At 42.2% G+C, this 20,461-nt stretch overlaps 1 protein-coding gene across 1 annotated transcript in view; it reads right to left on the bottom strand.

Moving 5' to 3' along the window:
• Positions 1–221: 221 nt before the first annotated feature.
• VPS13D (vacuolar protein sorting 13 homolog D) overlaps positions 222–20,461 on the bottom strand; it is a 244,587-nt gene continuing 224,347 nt past the window's right edge. Inside the window, exons 67-69 of the mRNA XM_066606699.1 lie at positions 10,102–10,233; positions 9,283–9,523; positions 222–6,541 (exon numbers count right to left, since the gene is read on the bottom strand). Of these exons, the coding sequence (XP_066462796.1) occupies positions 6,410–6,541; positions 9,283–9,523; positions 10,102–10,233 (505 nt within the window). The 3' untranslated portion in view covers positions 222–6,409. The remainder of the gene's footprint in view (positions 6,542–9,282; positions 9,524–10,101; positions 10,234–20,461) is intronic.

The raw sequence follows: 20,461 nt of genomic DNA, 5'->3' as shown, positions 1-20,461 counted from the left end.
CCTAACACAATGGGAAATGGCTGCTTACCATTACACTTGTACATAGATGAGGCATATAAAGGGGGCCAGTCCCACCAGTACATGTAGTGCACCAGGCAGGTTTACAGCCTATTGGTGATGCCCATACTGTTAGATCCAGCGGGCTGCCCTGTACCGTCACAAGGTGCTGACACCCCATGGGTTATATCAACCAACAAAACACAAGGAATAAATGGCCAAAATGTATTAAAATATGCGCAATTTATTAATCAATATTAAATTCATAACATATACTACCATTACATGTAAAAAACACGACAAGAGGACATGGGAAGCAAAACTGGCAATAACAGACCCATAAAGGCTGCTTCCACATCGGTGTGAGGGTCAGCTCAGGGCTTCCTTCTCTCTGCTCCTTTTTGGAGGGGAGAAACAAAAAATAAAATTGAAAACGACAACCAGAACCCTTAACTTTCCCATTGATTTCAATGGGATTAAAAAAAAAAAGGAAAAAGTAAAGGCTTCTGTTCGCTTCCATTCGGTCAGGTTTCCGTTTTTTGAATGGAAAAATAGTCTGCAGAGTTATTTCCCCCCCCCCCCCCCCAAAAAAAAACTGTAAACTTGACGAACAGAAGCCTTTCCATTTTTTGAAACTCCATTGAAATCAACAAGGGGAAAAAACGGATCCTTTTTTTAGTTTCTCTCAATGGAGCAGAGAGACGGAAACCCTGAAATGACCCTAATGCAGGCGTGAAAGCAAGCAAACCTTCATCAAATAACCATGGTCTATAAAACAATAAATACACTTTTTTGTTTTTACTGATTTTCTTGTTTGTTAGTTCTTGTAGTTATACGTTATGAGATGAAATCAGAGCTGCTGCCGTTTTCCCTTTATGAATTCATTGGCCATTTTGGAACATAACAACAGAACATCCAAAGGGCGCACGTCCACGGCCAGGTTGGATTTCTCCTGCGAAATATCGCAGCGGAATCAGACCCGGCGCCCCCCACGGACACTATACTCACCTCTCCAGATTCGCCTACAGTGTCTCGCCTGGCGAGCCGGTGCGCATGCGCAGTGCAGCGCATGTCACGCTGGCGCTGGGCAGTGACACGGATTCTTGCGATACTTTTGCAGTGCTCACAGCGGAAGTATCGCGGGACAGACTTCATTGACTGCAATGGAAGTCGTCCGCACGATTTTCCGCACAGAATAGAATGCTGCGATTCCACCCCCCCCTGACTGGAAAGTCGCAGTTGATTTCTGCTCGTTGGCAGGGGCGAATCGTTTACCACAGCATGTCTATGGACGAACATTGCTGCAGAATTTGCGGTGGGTGTCTGACCGCGAATTCCGCAGCAATAATCTGTCTGTGGGCATTAGCCCGAAGACTGGACTATTAAATAAATAAAGAAAGGAAGGAGAAATAAAGAAAACAAAAGAATAGAACAAAGATATTATTTTATAGTATTTTGTATTATTTGTAAATGGGTCGCACTCTTGTCATGCGCCAAGGTTTATTGCGCAGCTCCATTACTGTCCATGTCACCATGATTTCAACGCTTCATTGGCGTGGTGACATATATGCATGCGTATGTGCGATGGAATCATACTTCGTGGCGAGTGTGTGCCTTTACGTTCGCATCACAGGTGCAAACAATCTTAGACACATTACATATGCTCACATATTGTATACAAAGATCTTCGCCTGCTAAAGCCGAGTAGAGCAAAACATGTGAGTGGTGAGCATTTTTTTTGCGACTGGCATCGCTGGACCTGGGACCCGAATAGAAGTCAGGGTAAGCATGAGCCATGTTGTTCATGTCCATTATTAGGGTTATTATAATCTATCATGGACTCTTTCCCTTGGTTTCCCCAGACTTATGTACGATTAGATGTCTATGCATCAATTATTTACTTTGGAGATTGTTTCTTATTACTAGAATGCCCAGTTTATATATTGTTTAACAGATGACGGTTATTTGATCAGGGTTTTTGGGTCTGTTATTGCCAGTTTTCCTTTTCACAGTTTTTTGTGTATTGATAGTATAGGATTATGAATTTGATATTAAAAAACATTCGGATATTTTCAAACATTTTGGCCATTTATTCCTTGATATAATTAAATTAGGTCTGTGGCCTTCATATACATTTTGTGAGGTAGGGGCATATATTCCCCAACATGGCTTTCTACAAAAATAATAAATAAGAGATTAGTTAATATTTTGGTCAAAATACACAAAGCTCACAACCAACGTCAAGGGGCCTCGTTGTTTTACGGTTCCCTATACTGACATTATAAATCAATTACTGAACAAGGGTGCAGGACAGAGGCTTGATCTAACAATATAGGCTGTAAGTGTGCATGGTGCACTACACATCTGTGACTGGCAACCTTTATATGCTTTATCTATGTGAAAGTGTAATACTAAGCAACTCCCATAATATGTGCAGGTGGGCAGGTGGTTGTTAATCAGCATTTTGGACCTATGCAACCTCCTTCATAGAGTATTCTGCTGGTTCGGCATGCTGCCAGCAAGTGGTGTATACCTGCCCTTATACCACTGTATCATTCTATAAGTAAGGGTGCCTTAAGGCGGAATGATAATTGTTCCAAAATTTGTTCAAACAAGTGAACGTTAATTGTTCGGTCTAAACGTGAGCCAACGACAAACAAGAATCGCTCGCTTTTCTTTCGTTGTTGATTTTATGCACTTATCGTTCGGTTTAAACTGCGCTCGTTCATTCGTTCTCATTCACTTACACAGGGACTGAATAATTCTGAACGGTTCTCATTCGAACAGGCCAATGATGCATTTGCATATCCAAACAGGCTGCAGGAGAGCGAACAAGTAAGCGGTGATGTTACTCGCTTGTTTAAATGAGAATCGGCTTGTGTAAAAGGACCCTATGGCCGCCTTTTGTGATTTTTGAATACATCTGATCCCTTTTTCAACAATTTGTTTGAACGTCTCACCCCATAACAAGCCACGTCCCAAGTGACGCCCTGATAAACCCCGTCCTGCTAAAGCCGAAGTGTCCTGGGAAAAAAAATGTCAAATGTTGGCAATTATGTCTCTATAATGTCCCATCACGTAAATTTGCAGCTCCCCTGAGCTCTTCTATTGGTCTTCCTCCGTAACATTACGAAGTTGGACAAGAATGCCCTGCTGCAATCCATCAAACATGGACTTGTCTCTCAGACTGTCAGCTGGAGAACTTGGATTCATCCCTCCAGATAGTTTTCTACTGTTCCAGAATCCAGTCTACTTTACACCAGCCGCCTAACAATCACTGCTAATCAGGGAACCCCAATTCATATAGTTTCTCTTGGAGAGTCCTTGGGAGTTCTGCAATAGAGTCTGAACTACATGCATGTAGATATAATGCTCTTCTGCATTTGATGGTTCTGTTCCTTATGCTCACATCCAAGAAAAAAGGGCAGAGCTAACTGGCACAACCTCAAAGAAATAAGTCTGAGAACACAGTGGTGTACACCCTTGCAGGGTTTGGGGCGGTGATAAATAAAGTGCAAATGCAAAGTGCTCCAGCCCCCGGTTTCGGATGATTATGATATTGAAGATGGGGTAGAAAACTGTAAAAACTGGGCAAATGAGACCAGGATAACCAGACTACTCCTTTATTAGTATAGAAATCAGCACATAGGATGTGTTTCATGATGCAGTCCCGCGAGATAATTACGCCGGGGAGAAGCGGTGGATCCGAGCTCTGGATTCCTCAATCTGCTATCCTCACAGCTTGGGCTAAAGCACAGCACAACATGCGGCATAAGTCAGCTCTCCGGAGAAGAGCCAGGAGTGGCGGCAGCATTGCTGCATGGGGTCTGTAGTCCTTACCTGAAACACGCACTCATCGACTAATGGGGAAATCCTACAATGTAGCATGTTGAAAGTCACTGAGCTGATAATGGCTGTATAGATTTTCTACTTGTTAGTAATTTTCGAGGCTGAAATCATTGAACCAACTAATCACGAAGTGCATTCACATATGTATAGTGTAAGGCCACATGTACACTATCCTGCCAAAAGTAAGTGGACACCCGAGCAAGAATCAAAACCAGTACAGTGGTACCTCGGCTTGCGAGTGCCTCAGCCTGCGAGCTTCTTGACTTGAGAGCAGCTCTCTCCCAAATTTTTGCTCTGATTTAAGAGCAAAAACTCCAGTTACAAGCCTGCTTGCAAGTCAAGAAGCTCGCAAGTTGAGGTCCAGGGAAGGGGGGGAGGGGGTGTCTAACACTGACCTACCACCGGCAATCTGAAATGATGCCATTGAATGGCTGTGATGGGTTAACCCAGAGCCGGCTTTCATTGGCTGACGCGCACTGGATTAACCAATCAGAGCATTAGCTTGCTGGAGTTGGGGTATTCAAACCCCGCTTCCAGGAAGAAATGCTCTGTCGGTGTGGAGGATGACGCTGCAACCTACAGCAGCGCTGCAGACCATCGCAAGGACCGGTATGCTGGCGGTAGGCAAGTATTGATGTTCGTTTTTTTTACAAATAACAGTGTGGGAAAATTGTTTGATTTAAAAGGAAAAGTGTCCTGCTTTATTAAACCAGTGCCATAACGTCAGGATCAGAGAACGCGTTTCAAACTCTTATCGAGTTCTTGATCACCTCCTTGTTTTTTTTACATGTAGTGAAGTTAGTTTCCCCATTGAAATGAATTGAAACGCCATTAATCCAGAATGCAGTAATGGCGTTTCAATTCATTTCAATGGGGAAAAGTGATTTGACATGCGAGTGTTTTGGGTTAAGAGCTCCATCACAGAACGAATTACACTCGTATGCCGAGGCACTACTGTACTTATGTACATACGTTATTACTTAGTGGGGCTCCTTTGGCCCTAATGACACCAGATACTCTCTGTGGCATACTTTCTACTAACGTCTGATACACTTTAGCTGGTATTTCCATCCATTCATCCCGCAAATGTCTGGCAAATTCTCTCAAAAAAGATGCATCGGCCCATCTAAAAGCTCTTTTACATGCAACGATTATTGACTGAACGAATTAACTTTTTTTTTGCATGAAATGCACAAATAATCTTCTGAAATACTCTCTATAACATATGGAAATAAATGCTATTTGTGATTCTTGCTCAGGAATCCTATTACTATTGGTAGGATAGTGTACACTTCTTTACTAGGAGACATGCTTCACTCTAATTTGTCCTATACTCCCTGAGTAAGTCACAGCAGTGGCCAAAGGCTGCACACCATCCGAAGCGTCTACCTTGTAGCCCATCTAATTGATCGGAATATAAAACGGCAGCCTTTATTGTGCGCCAATTTTGGATACACGCCATATATATATCTATATATATATTTTTTGTAATTGTGTTTCCCTAAAAATAAGACCTGTCTTATATTAATTTTGCCCCAAAAGAGACACTAGGTCTTATTTTCAGGGCAAGTCTTATACATATCGAGCAGGCTCGGTCCAGGTCCCTCCCGCTGCTCTCCACAGTTCCCACACACTTCCTGCAGTCCTTAGCCGCTCATGTAACATCACTTCCTGCAGCGCTGGATGAACCAATGCGATGGCTGTGATTGGTTTTATCCAGCGCTGCATTGATTGTCTGAGCAGCGGTGAAAGAACCTATCAACAGCCATTGCTTTGCAGAGGCCAGATTTATGAATTGGCTGAACCGTGGCCAATAACAGCCATTGCATTGGTTCATCCAGGACTGCATTGATTGGTTCTTCAATTGCTGCTCAGCCAATCACAGCCATCACTTCCTGCTGGTGGGATTTATGAATCCCGTAACCAGGAAGTGATGTTGTATGAGCGGCTGAGGACTGCGGGAACCGCATCGAACCTCTAGAGAGCAGGACCTGGTCCAAGCCTGCTATGTAATGTATTCTTTTTTTTTTTATGTAGTGTGACTAGGGCTTATTTTCGGGGTAGGTCTGATTTTCGGAGAAACGGGATCTATCTATCTATCTGACATTCAATATAGAAGCACACACGAATGCCAGGGCATGGGATGTGCTGCAGACAGCAGTGCAAGTTCTCAAATAAGTTCTATGTGTAATATAAACAAATGTGACACGTTACACATCCCGGGTTTCATATTCTCATATATTTACATCATACCACAGATGTACATATTTACATGTTTAGCAAAATAAAGGTATTTCTTCAAAATTGGTTCAAATGCATCTATTTATAATTATATACCATATTAAATAGTAATTACCCATAATATAAATTATTCCCCATCCCTTCTCCACCTCTTTATACTGTACTGGAAAGGCAGTAGTGTTCTTCACACAACAACAGTAGTACTGGATTCATACAGAATGCTTACATATTCACACCGCAACATATTTATACACGTATGTTACATGAGATTACACGCTTGTGTGAACCTGGCAGGGTGATGCTTGGAGTCCTGTGCTTCTTGTTAATAGTTCAAGTCCAAGTTCTCTTGCTCCTCCGTCTGTCTTAACATCAGCTGCTGCTCGTAGTACAGACTCTTCGCGTAATTTATCTCTTGGGATATTTTTACGGCGAGCGCTTCAGATTTTACATGGACCTTTAAAACAAGAACAATAAAAGTACATAAGATTTGCATTTTGCCAGAAACTGTGAATGGGACTAAAGCTGCAATACCAGTCATGACCCGCGGCCAAGAGTGGCGCTGTTTCTGGAAAATACAAATAATGTGAAAAAACAAGCAAACAAGACAAAATATATTTTTCTAATCTAATTCAAATTTGAACTGCAATGAAAAGTGAATGTTGAAGATAAGGTCAGCTCACCCAAACGTAACCAAATTAGTTTCATTATCTATGAATGTTCTTTTGTATCAGAGACTGGAGACGATTATACTTGTTCACTTCAACACCAATTTCAGTTAATCATTTGTCACCATAATATATAATCTGCCTTCTGTCTTTTTTTGGAGGGGGATCAGCAGGGCGTCATTTGAAAAGCAGTAGTTAAGACATCGGGATTCATGATGATGACCATTTAAAGGGAACCTGTCATTCTGCCATTTGCTTTGAACCTCAAGGGGTTGTCCAATTATAAATTATTGATGGCCTATCGTTAGAATAGGCCACCAATAGATCAGCGCAGGTCTTCGCCCAGGACCCCAGCTGATCAGTTGTTTGATGGGCTCATGTGTTTGTGCACTGAGCTGATTTCTGCAGACAGTGCTGTTCTTATTGCAGTGGCCAGGTTTGTTATTACAGGCAAAGTTCCCATTGATGTGAATGGAAACTTTACCTATAATACCAAGCCTGGCCACTGCAGTGAGAACAGCGCTGTCTGCTTCCTACAGAAATAGTCTTAGTGCCTGAACACAGCGACCGGCGACCAGCTATGGACCCCACTGATCTACTACTGATGGCTTATCCCAAGGATAGACCATCAATTGTTTACAACTGGACAACCCGTTTAATAGTCACTGTATTAGTAAAAGAAGTACTTTGATCGCTGCATGAATGTGCTCAAAGTCGAACATGAAGCCACTAGGATAAATAGTCATGGTGGATGGTCACAGCTCAATTGACATTCTTCAGGCTGAGAAAACAAGTCTACTTGAGCCGCATTCGGAGCATGTGCAATGAAGCTTGGTGCATCGGCTTCATCTGCGCATGCGCCATATGCCAGTGGAGCGGGATTGTGGTAACATATGCCAGCCCAAGGGACAACAAACATCCTCCATTGTAATTATTCAAACAAGCGGCAGGTTGAGGAAGGCAGGAGGGTGGTCACATCTAATACCGCGTTCCCCCAAAATAAGACCTACCTAATAAGCCCTGCCATAATTTTCAGGGCCTTGAAATATAAGCCATCTCCCCAAAATAAGCCCTAGCTACACTAGGTTAAAAAAAAAACTGAATTCCCCTGCTTTCAGCAAGTAAGCGCTGTGATTGGATCGAGCGCCCGCCAATCAGAAAAAAATGTATGTCAGGGCGGTTTGTGGCGAATATTAGTAGACTTGCTGGCAAAACCAGGTGCATGAAACCTGACTGAAAGACGTGACTATCCTTTCAAGTCATCCCAACATGACAGATGCTTGTGATCTGCTTTGAAGGATACAGCTGTAGTTCAATGACCAAGGAGCAGCAGAGATGCGGCCCTTCAGATACCGCATTGCGGTTGCATTGACCTCTTGTGAGACCTAAAAGCTGGGTCTACCTTTGTAACCAATTTTTGTTTTATTTCTCCAATGCACCTAAAATAAAAAACGAAGTGATTTTGCAACAGTCGTGATTTAAAAATCTATAGTTTTGTGTATACAGTGCCTATGTAGACCTATGTGTATCCACGGTAACAAACTACAAACAATCCCTGTGTAGCCTGCAATAAATAATGGAAGGGACCTTAAACGCCTGATGAAACCAGTAACACATATAAGAACACACTTAGGGCTTCTGTTTTCCAGTCCCGTCACATGAATAGAAAAATGGAATCCCTGGTCAAGACTGATCCACCCTATAATGGGACCAAGTTGGCCTGAGCGGACACCGTAAGCTTCACTGGGATCCAATAGGCTTCCATTATGTCCTGCAGGATTTTACAGGACGGAATAGAGCTGCATGCGGTATTTTAACAGAAAACTGCAATGGAGGCTCTGAATGGAAGCTCTGACGCAGATGTGAAAGGGGCCTAAGGCTTGGGCAACTGATCCAATAGTGTTACATTTAGCATAGGTCATCAATAGCTGATCTGTGGGGCTCCGCTGCACAGGACTCCCACTGATTAGCTGATCGCCGGGTCTGCTGTCGGTGTGGACAGCGCTGAAAGCACATAGCACTGACAACATTGCAGCAGCCCAGCTTGGTAGTGCAGGCACAGCTCTCACTAAATTCAATATGAGCTGTGTCTGCACTACCAATCCGGACCGCTGCAATACGGACTGCGCTATCTCCTTCCAGCAGGCCTGGCGATTAGCTGATCAGTGAGGATCTGTAAAAGTCCTGGAAACCTCTTTAACCCTTTCCAATCCAATTTGTATCCTGGTTTTCTTAGGGGGCTTACTCTTTTTCTGCTGTTATACAACAGCGCTATATGCTGGCTAAAGGCAGTACTGCATGAGGTGACACCTTGGATAGGCTCCGACAGCAGAGAGGCTGGCAAAATACAGTAAGAGAACCCCGACGGACGTCTTCCAACATTGGAGCTGTACAGCCTTAAATCATAATGTCTTCAGACGTCAGACAGTGGATTGGAAAGGGTTAAACTTAGTAGTTCTGAAACACTTTATCCAAAAACATATGTATAAACATGTAATTGTATGCCGCGTCCGTCCAGATGACCTCTTACCATGGGTTTCTGGTGTGATGGCCCCGGTATAGCGATTCCACTACTTGTTGTTTCAGCTTTCTTAGTTAGCTGAACATAAATTTTGCCGTGATCCTTTGAAACGAGACAGTGATAGAGATCGTCGTACTTAATCTCCAAGAAGATTGCGTCGCGGTCCACGTACTCGCCCCATTTAAGAAAGTAGACAGCTTTGGATGAGATGAGCACACAGTAGCTGTCTATGTGTTCAACAGCGATAAAACTGTAAAACAAACAAGAGCGTGAATCAAACATGGCAGCCCACTGACTGACGTAACCGAACTGGTAATTATCTACAGAGTTAATTAACTACATCCTTCATTCTGATGATGGCTTATTCCTTCTCCCCATGGAAATAAACAGACATGTTCAACCAAGACATGTGTCCATGTTTATGTGGGGAAGAGGGGATGGCCATCGGGGATCTCATCTGATGAAGCTACTAATATTGCAAGACTCTACGTCCTATGAATTAACGAGTGTTCTTTGGTATGTGTAATGTGTATATTGGATATAAGTGCTCCATGTTTTTATGCCTGTGCACCCCATTTGTGAATATGTAGCATACATCATTCCTGGCAAAAAAAAATGTCAAAAAAGTATTTTTTTATTCATTTTTTTTAGAGGTGTTCCAGTCAATAGATGCTTATTCCCCTCAACACGGCTAAACTTGGACAGATACACGTAGGACTGTGGAATGTGACCAGTCCTGCTTTAAATATGTCAGCGACACAAGGGTGACAAGGCCGTCTGAAAAGAAGCAGAAAACCGGTTTAACTGATAACGATTTGTGCTACTTACAACTCATCCTGGATGTTGTCTGTCAGCCTAAACAGTTGCTCCTGTCCCTCAGCTTCGGTCTCGGAATACCTTGGAAGAAGACCCTGAGGACTTGTGCAACAACGTGGCCTCCTTACCCTCTGAACTTGCATTCTACAAAAGACAAAAAAAAAATGTTTAGACTATTAGAAACTCCTTCAGATAGAAATGTCCGGCTTTCAAAAAGAAAGAGCAAGAACCAAGCACCGATGGCCTCGATGGTAGACGACGGCGGACATGGGCAAAATGTTGCAAACTCAAGAACAGATTGAAGACTTTTAAAAGTCTTGCCGGGAATTCCAAGACTCTGCTGTAAAAAAAAAAAAAAATTGCCAACGTTTTGTACCTTAAAAAAGGATCAGAGCCAAGCTGTAAAAGAAAATCCACCCGACACATACTCAAACGTTTCCGTAACTGGCTTTTACTACTGGCAAATATGACATTAATCCAACGCAAAGGGGAGAACAAAGAACGCCAAACATCCCTCTCAATGAAATCTAAACTCTCTCCCTCTCTCTGTTTCTATTGATTTAAAATAAAAGGCCATAAAATATATTCTTGCATATGGAACGGAGTTCACTGGGTTCCAGAAAACTTTTTTAGTATTAAGTTAAAAGGAATGTATACAGAGGAAGTGGGGGAGAGGGGGGGATAATCAGAGCGGAGAACAAAGATACGTCTGTATCCAGCATCTCCTGGTAGCATAACATTCAACTTGGTAATAGAATTTGTCACTGAGGGTCCTCAAGTGTAATGGGGTTTTACACTTAAATTATTTCTCCAAGTGTTAGAATGAACGGCACGGATTGTCACAGTCCATCAGTGCCTGCCAAACTAGTTGGTTTGGTCTGGAAGACGAGCCGCATTCCACACTATGTGATGTTTTTTTTTTTTCTTATAAACTACAGTCTGTTCCGCTGTCTCAAGTTTCTTTCTGTAAATAATAAGAAACTCTGATGAATCTCAAAAAAAAAAAAAAGAAAAAAAACAAAAGAAAAAAAAAAAAAAGCCTGAAAATTTGAAAAGCAGAGCAAACCGTAGTGTGGCTCACATCTGTGTTACATTAAACGTGCACTCAATAGATTTTCTGATTCTTTTTTAATGAGCACACAAAGGCAATACAAGACAGAAATGCCCCAATGTCTGCTGGTCGCAGCGGGGGAGAGCACGGCTCAATGAAGAGACAAAAAAAGAGACCGGGGATAGTGTCAGAAAGTTCAAGCACGGGTACAGAGCCTTACTGTGAAGAAGACAAAATGTAGAGGCTTCGGTCGGAGCCTGCTGAACGCAAGTGTCCAAACTCCATGGTAGGTATTGCAAAATGTGAGCCTGGCGGAAGCGGATGAATTATCGACACCATGTGCTTTGGGGTTTTCATAGATCATCCATTGCTCAATTAAGTGGAACTCCGGGGTGACGCAATACAGTGGGTGCTTAGTTCAGAAGACCAGCTCTACCTGAGGTCACTGTTATTTGTATAGCGCCAACTTATTCTACAGTGCTTTCAGGTAATTTATTTGTTACCCCACCAAGTTGGGTATTTTACTGACATCGGAAGGCTGAGTTAACTCTGAGGCTACCTGAACCCTGCGGGGATTGAACTCACTCACAACCTTCAGGTCGTGAGCGAGAGCTCAGGACTGCATTTCTGCTGCCTTAACACTCTGTGCCACACTCTATAAAATAGCCCCCCCCCCAAAGAAGCGCCCAATGTGCAGGCAACCTTTAGAGTATCGGGATTGGGAGGCAAAAGGCTCTTGCCTGAAGCGCTTGTGTTCACGGCGTAATATGCTAGATTGCCTATCATCTGGACCAATGGATTGGACTACTGGGTCGTGGACAATGAAGTGTTAATCTTTTGTTGTCCTACTAGGTAAAAATACCTTTACACGGGAGGGCTATAGGCCGAATAATCGCTCCAAAGAGCGAATGCAAACAATAGTCGTTCATTGTAAACATGGCCACGAGAGATGAGCGAGCACGCTTGGCTAAAGCAGTTACTCGAGCGAGCATCGCTTACTGGCCCTCCGCCCCCTGCTCACCCCCGCCGCCTACCCGAGCCTGCTCGGACCAGTAAGCAGTTACTCGAGAAGAGCGATGCTCGCTCGAGTAACTGCTTTACCTGAGCGTGCTCGCTCATCTCTAATGGCCACCAATAGGCTGATGAGCAATAACTCACTTACTAGTTTGCTAGCAGTTTTGTTTCGGCTCACTTAAAAATAGTCGCTAATTGATCAAAACAAACAATATCTCGGCAAACTAATGAAAAATAAGTGTTCTGTGTAAAAATAAACCAATGATTGCCGTTTGCATATTTCAGAGACTTTTCTGAGCGACTATCTTAATGACAGCTGCTCAGTGTTCAGGTTTAACCCTTAAAGAGTACTAGAGTTTCTTAGGTTGCCGTGTAGCATTCAGTGGTCACGTGATGGTTGAACACTCGAATCTAACTATATGTGATACATTTTAAGATGGAGTTTAGTATTTTAGAATACAGTAAGACTTCCCAGAATAACGAAAATCTCCACGAGGGAAGTGTGAACAACATTGATTTAGTAATAAATTTGCATGATTTTGAGGACCTCCTAAGTCCGGTCGTTGTCCTGCAGCTCCCTTAGCCTGTCCTCTTTCACAACAAGAACAGGCTGCCATAAAATAGCCAAAGTCTGGTGATAGGATGCCAGTTCGTCTGCTGTATAGCACAACACTCCCTCTTGCACAATGGTATATCAGGACATTGCTAGTTCCTAACATATACCTTCAAAAGGTTGTCTATCTTGTCTGATGACTTTTTGTTAGAATAACCCCCACAGGACATTCCACTGCAAGGACCTACAGGAATCATCAGTAATCGACGGTGAAACCCAGCAGCAAGTGTTCATTTTCCCTGCAGTGCCACCAGTGGAGAAAATAATGCATTACATGGTCCCAATCGAAATCAATAGACTGTTTAATGCAAAGACATGTTGGGTCCCACAGAGATCTAAAAGGATTTACTAACTTATTAACAAACTTAGTAGTTACTTTAACTTCTAACTTACTAGAATTGGCAATTTTGGGTAGTAATGCCTTTTAACTAAAATGCACTCAATGTGACAGCTACGTGTATGCCACCGAGTCTGGATTAGTGGTGTTACGGGGATGCAGTACCTTGGTGCTGGGCCGTTTACTATAGAATTGCTAACATTTACAATTAAGAGGACATTCCTGTGTTGTTTAATTAGTCAAGCAATGTGGAGCTTTCTAAACTGTAGTGAAGGACGCCAATCACCTCTCCGTCACGGCTCAGCCTGGCAGGAGCCGGTCTACCGCTCATTAACTGCATCACTCTATGTTTATTCAGCCGATGAGGCCATGCATCCAGTATTGTTTCTCCACTGTCAATGGTAATGACAGACTGATACTGAAGGGTATGTGGGAAATAGCAGAAGAAACCAATACTGAAAAAATAGTATTAATGCCCAGTGCATTTTGCATTTTTTTCACTCTATACACGTTTAGGCTAGTTTTCCAATTTTGCTTAAGGGGTTGTTTCATTGCATACAATCCTCTTCGTATGGCAGTCCTGCTTCCTATACCCCTCTGAGAATATCGGCTGAATCAGGGATGGACTGCGAGGTATTAACACTGCCGTCGAGTTAAGGCCCATTAACACGCAACGATTATCATTCAAATGGTTGAAAGGGAGCAATAATCGTTACATGTAAACGTGGGAATCGTGCACTATTCGTTTAGCGCTGGTTTTTAGCCGGCATAAAAATTGTCATCAGGCTGTTCAATTTTTTTTCCATTTGAATGGAAATCATTCAGTCTTTTGAGCGGCTTGATGATTTGAGAGGAGTACACAATGTACTCATTGTGTATGCCTTGCATACACAATGAGTACATTGTTTACTTATGCCGGGGAGAAGACAATCCTGCTGGCCAGATAATCCCTGTTCCAGTCACCTAGAAACCCCTGAACAAGGTATCTCCTGCCATACTTATTGAGAAAATGACCAAATATGGGATTGACAAAGCAACTGTTAGGTGGATCCACACCTGGCTGAGTGATCATACTCAAAGAGTGGTCATAAATGGCTGCACATCCAAGTGTAAGACTGTTTGAAGTGGGGTACCACAAGACTCTGTCCTAGTCCCAGTGGTGTTCAACATTTTTATAAATGATCTGGAGAAGGGATTTGATGGGAAATTGATCAAGTTTGTTGACGACACAAAGCTAGGAGGATTAGCTAACACTAGGGAAGAGAGGGAGAGTATTCAAAAAGATCTAGAAAAGCTTGAGCAGTGAGCGGCGACTTAAAGAATGGTATTTAACAAGGAGAAATGCAAAGTCCTACATCTGGGCAAGAGAAATGAAAAAAGCACATACAGAATGGGAGGAATTGGGCTAAGCAGCAGCACATGTGAAAAAGACTTGGGTATACTAATAGATCATAGACTGAACATGAGTTAACAATGTGATGCAGCAGCCAAAAAGGCAAACACAATTCTGGGATGTATTAAGAGAAGCATAGAGTCTAGATCACGTGAGGTCATTATCCCCCTCTACTCTTCCTTAGTCAGACCTCATCTGGAATACAGTGTCCAGTTCTGGGCACGCCACTTTAAAAAAAGACATCAAGATACTGGAGCAAGTTCATAGAGGAGTTACCAAGATGGTGAGCGGTCTGCAAATCATGTCCTTTGAGGAACTGTAAAAGGATCTGGGAATGTTTAGCTTGCACAAAATAAGTCTGAGAGGAGACTTAATAGCGGTCTACAAATATCTGAAGGGCTGTCACAATGCAGAGGCATCAGCCCTATTCTCATTTGCACAAGGAAAGACTAGAAGCAATTGGATGGGTGATGAATGAGTGGAACAGGTTACCATGGGAGGTGGTAAATTCTCCTTCAATGGAAGTCTTCAAACAAAGGCTGGACAAATATCTCTCTGGGATGATTTAGTGATCCTGCACTGAGCAGGGGGTTGGACCCGGTGACCCTGGAGGTCCCTTCCAACTCTACCATTCTATGATTCTGCTCTTGTGACTGGTGAGGGTCCCAGCAGTCGGACACCCATGATTAGATAATTATCTTCCCTCTTGAAGACAGGAGATAAAGGAGTTGTGCCAAAAATAAAAATTAAGTCTCAAAATATCCAGGTATTAAGTTGTTAAAGGGATATTCCAATCTTATAATTTTACATTCCTAGCGTATGCCACAAGCCTAACTTTATTAGCCTTGTAGTCTGCTGACGGCTTCTCTGGGCAACATTGGGTACGGCTGGGTCCACATCAGTGTTTTGGTTTCTGTTCTTCTATTCCGTCCTTATAGCTGAAAAATAATAAAGTCGGATCCAGAAAATCACCATTGATTTCAGTGGGACTTATTTCAGTTTGCATCCATTCCATCCCATTTCAGTTTTTCTGGCAGAAAAAAAATTAAGCTGCAGAACTTTTTTTTCTATACAAACAAATGGAAACTGGATGGAATTGACTTTTCCATTTTACTTTTGCCATTGTGTTCTATGGGGACGCGCACAGAAGGAAAATGTTCCATCTGTACTTCGATCCATTCAATACATCTGTGAATGTGTAGATGTAAAATGACGCTGCAATTCAAACTATTAAAAAAGGGGGTCCGTTACAGGGCTTGATCAGACTTTTTTTTTTTTAAACTATTGGGCCCTTTGCCCTAAAGTACATTTAATACATGTAACTTACCATAGGGCTATAGCCCTGTTTCAGCACTCAAACTCTAAGGATGTGATCCGTGACATTACCGGTGATGTCCTATAAACGCATCACATGAACCTCTAATGTAGAAGCCAGGAGGTTTACATGCGTCACTGATGATGTTTTGTTGCGGGTCACGTGGGTAAAACATTGGGGGCGGAGGGGGTAATAGAATGAACTGGATGGACACAAGTCAACCTAACGTACTGTGTTAGTACGACTGCTGCAGGCAACATCAACAAGAAGTGATTGGAGGACAACTGCGACTGTGAGGGAAACAGCGCAGCGGTGAGTATATATGTATTTTTATATTATAATTTATATTTATATATATATATTTTGTCCCCTACCACCACTCCCCCATTGCCACAAATGATTTTTTTTAAATTGGAAAACCCCTCCGATCATGGCAGATGTCTAACTTATACAAACCTTAAATTAAAAAAAAACTATGGATGTTAAAAAAAAAGTTATTTTTAAAAGAAAAAACTATGGTTCCATTGAAAATGGCTAAAAGAACGCTGATATGAACCAAGCCTAACCTGAAAATAATAGTACTGGATTGGGAAAATGATCTTTAAGCCATTCCCTAAGGCGACTTCATAGGATCACGAGACGTGAAGCGATGATTATACTGTAGCAGATAGAGCCGTAGCTTACGCAAGAACTACCTGTTCTACTAATGGCTGCTCATCACGCCCCGTGCCAGCAGAGGTGCCGGCGGACACACTGGGAAATGTAAAGCATGCAACAGAGGAAAAAAAAAAGAAAAATGTACCTAAGAGCCAAGAGATGAGCCTAAGTGTATAATTAACAGAGTGCAGTAATCAATCACTCACGGCCGTATGCTTGATGGATTTCATAATCACCACCATACGACTCGCTGATAGAGAGGCCTCCACTGCATTAATGTACGGATGGCGGAACGCTTCACCTCTTTATTAAGGATTTATCAAGTAGATAGAAGACAGAAGAGACGTAACTTTGTTTGGACCACGTGCCGCACTTAAACATGAGATCCTTTAACCCCTTAGGGGCGCGGACCTTTTAACTTCGATTTTTGGTTTTTCCTCCCCACTTTCAAAAGATCATAACTGTAAATTGTTCCATCAATGTAGATGTATGAGGGCTTGTTTTTTGCAGGATGAGTTGTACTTTTCATTGGTACTATTTAATGTACCATATAAATGTACTATAAAACCTTAATGGAGTGAAATGGAAAAAAAAAAAAGAAGCATCCAAACATAGGACCTGTGGAACTGGTGAAAGTGTGGAGCCCCATAATGGTGACTGATGGAGTGTAGAGCGAGGTTCGGGGAAAGATGATGAGTTCAGTTCCTCCATGTTAAGTTTTAGGAAGTGAGAAGAGGAGGATGTAGTGATCGACACTCTGGGATTCTGGATAGAAGAGAGGTAACATCTGGGGCAGAGGTGTAGATCTGAGTGTCATCAGCGTACTGAAAGTCATGGGATTGTATGAGCTGTCCTAGACTATGGATGTACATGGAGAAGAATAGGGGTCCTAGGACAGAGCCTTGGGGGGCACCAACAGAGAGAGGGCGAGGATGTGGTATGTGAATGGGAGACAAACGTTCGGTCAGTAAGGTACGAGCAGATCCTGGAAAGGGCCAAGCTTGTGATGCAAAGGGAGGAGAGAGCTTGTAGCAGAAAGGAATGGTTGTCCGTGTCAAAGGTAAAGGACCGGTCTGGCATGGAGAAATGTTTTGAGGCTTTCGCATTTAGCAAGTTGTTAGCTAGTTTGGTTAGTGCAGTTTCGGTAGAGTGGTGGGGTTGGAAACTGTGATCAAGCAACTACAAGTTCAAAAAAAAAAAAAAAGTAAAATATATATTTTTTTTAATTACAAAAGGCAACATAATGCCAAAATGTAAAAAATTCCCAATTTTTCCAGTCACCGCATCAAGAAATAAAGATTTAAAGATTTTTGAATTGGTATCATAATAATCTCGCATGGTGAATGCTGACGGAAAAAAAAAAAAAAGCCAGAATACTGCTTTTATTTTGTCACCCTGTCTTTAAGAAAAAGTTGAATAAAAAGTGACCAAAAAGTCTCAGATACTCCAAAATGCTACCAATAAACAATAGAAGTCAATCTGAAAAAAAACGAGCCCTCACACAGCTACAGCAACGGAAAAGTAAAGTCATTTGGGTCCAAGGATTGTGAAAGAAAACAATTTTGTTTTTTTTTTAAGTAGTGCTACATAAAAAAAAATAATCATAAATTTGGTATTGCTGTAATGATTATGGCCCACAGAATAAAGAGAACATGTCCATCTGACTGCACTGTGAACACCGTAAAAACAAATCCCCCCGCTAACATGGCGCAACTGCATTTTTTTCTGCACTTTGCTCCACTTAAAAATAAAAGTTTTCTGATACATCATACGGTATGTTAAGTGGTAGAATTGAAAACTAAAACTTGTCTGTGCAAATAGCAAGCCCTCATGTAACTGCGAGGGGAAGCGGTTAAGACTTGGTGACTGGGAAAAGTGGGACATTTATGAACTTTTAATATGGTTTTGCTTTATGCAATAATTAGAAAAAAATACATATTTTACTTCTTTTTACAACTTTTTTAAATTCCCCATTGGGGATTTGAACTTGTGGCTGAAATTTGGCCATAGAAAATAAAAGAAGAAAAAAAAAAAAACCACAACACTGAGCTCTCCCGGCAATAAGGAGATAATAAATAGAGATGAACGAGCATCAAAATGCTCAGGTGCTCGCTATTCGACCTGAGTTTTTCTAATGTTCGAGAGCTCTATTCGAGTAACGAACCCCATTGAAGTCAATGGGAGACTCGAGCATTTTTCAATTGACCCGCCAGGCGCCGAGTCCTTCAGTCTCTCTCTCTCTGACACTGCTGTAAACGTGTGCACCCTTGGCACGTCACAGCAGGAAGTGGTAAAGCGGGGAGGGGCCATAAAATTTTCTCGAACGTGGCGTGGTGCTCGCTCAAGTAACGAGCACCATTGAGTATGCTACTACTCGGACGAGCATGTTCGCTCATCTCCAATAGTAAACAATTAAAAAGTAAGTTAAAAGAGGGCATTCACATCCACATTTTAACCATGATCTTCCTAAACTAGGGTTAAGAAAAAAAAAGCATTGACTTTTTTTTTTTTTTATTTGCCCCAGGTTCAAATAGCCCCTGGCTGTCAGAGCATGCTGGGGGTTGTAGTGTTGAACAGCACTGGTTGGATATCACCGACAGAGACCTATACTAAAGAATTCTTAAGTACAGTCCGACTGAAGGCCCTGCGGTTCCCGAACGCGAAAGAAATAAATTAGACGTCAAATGTTGCCTTTTCACTCCTTTGACCTCATTATGGTGTTACAGTGAGCAGTACATCAGAGCAGTACATGGTGCGGGGTAATTGACTTGCGTTTCATTGTTATTCAACCATTAATGATTAAAAGCAAAAGTGCTGCTCTAAAGAAGGATGAAGTACGTGTCTGTGTGAGATCCTTGACAAATTAATGGAAGCTTATCTCCAAATTTCCATTTTACAGCGTATATAATGTCAACCAGAGACGGATCGCCAGCCCTGCCGAGAAGAGAGATTGCGGTGTACTCCGCTTCTGGAGGGAAGCTTAACACAAAACAGCCCCATCCAGCCTGGATTTAATAGACCAGTCAGAAACATGTGAAGCAAATAATCTCATGCGCTAGGAGTGTTTTCATAAAGGCTGTTTATTTTTTCCCCTTTCCTTCCATCTGATTGAAAGAGTGAAGATTACCTAAGCATGTAGCTCCAGATGACTTCATGTAATGGCTCCTCATTTCTTTTTTTGGGTTACGGTGTAACAGAAAGTTCAGACTTTAAGTTCTATATATCGATTTTATCAAATAAAGTGACCCATGACTCTGCAGAAACAAAGATGGCCGCACCGCTTCTCTGACTACCTGATACATATTGTGACACTACATGCTCCTCTGATTGGCCAGAGCTGCTCATGTGGTCAGCTATGGTTAATCAAATCAGGTGTAGAGTCTTGTTCAATCTCCTTTATTTGCATATTACCCAGGGGAGCATGAATGGCCTTATAAGTCTCCTAACTCACTCAGTCCCCTACTAGATGCTCTCCCTAAGGAAAAAAGATAGCGTTCCTGACCTAGAGTCTTAGCCTAATGATGGATATGAATGTATAGTGTGCATCAGAGAAGCTGGTGCAGCCATCTTTGTTTGTCCAGGCCCAAACTGTCGCTTTAAAGCTTTTTCTTCAGTTGCAAACTAAGATGACCCTTCGATTTTGCCCATCAAGCTACAGATAGGGTCATTTTGGCTAATGCTACCATTACTATGTCCCTTAGCTTCTACTAAGATAAGCAATAGTGGGCACGCAGTAAAGGCTCATGTGTGTGACTAACCCCTATGCCACCACGTATTGGGACCTCCATGAACCAATGCTCTTAGGGGAGAACTGCTTTATAATACGGCATCCAATGGATTTTAAGAGAATCCATGAGGACGAAAAAAAAAACTGCGTGCCTCTATTAAAAATTGAAGACACACAGATACAGTGTGGTCCAAATGCAGGGTCATTCGAAAAGAGTGGTCCAAATTGGAAATGTAAAGTCGATTTCTTTATACGTGAAGTGACA

The sequence above is a fragment of the Eleutherodactylus coqui genome, chromosome 6 (genome assembly GCF_035609145.1).
Source record: "Eleutherodactylus coqui strain aEleCoq1 chromosome 6, aEleCoq1.hap1, whole genome shotgun sequence".
Classification (NCBI taxonomy): Eukaryota; Metazoa; Chordata; class Amphibia; order Anura; family Eleutherodactylidae; genus Eleutherodactylus; species Eleutherodactylus coqui.
This window is presented reverse-complemented; position numbering and strand designations above follow the sequence as displayed.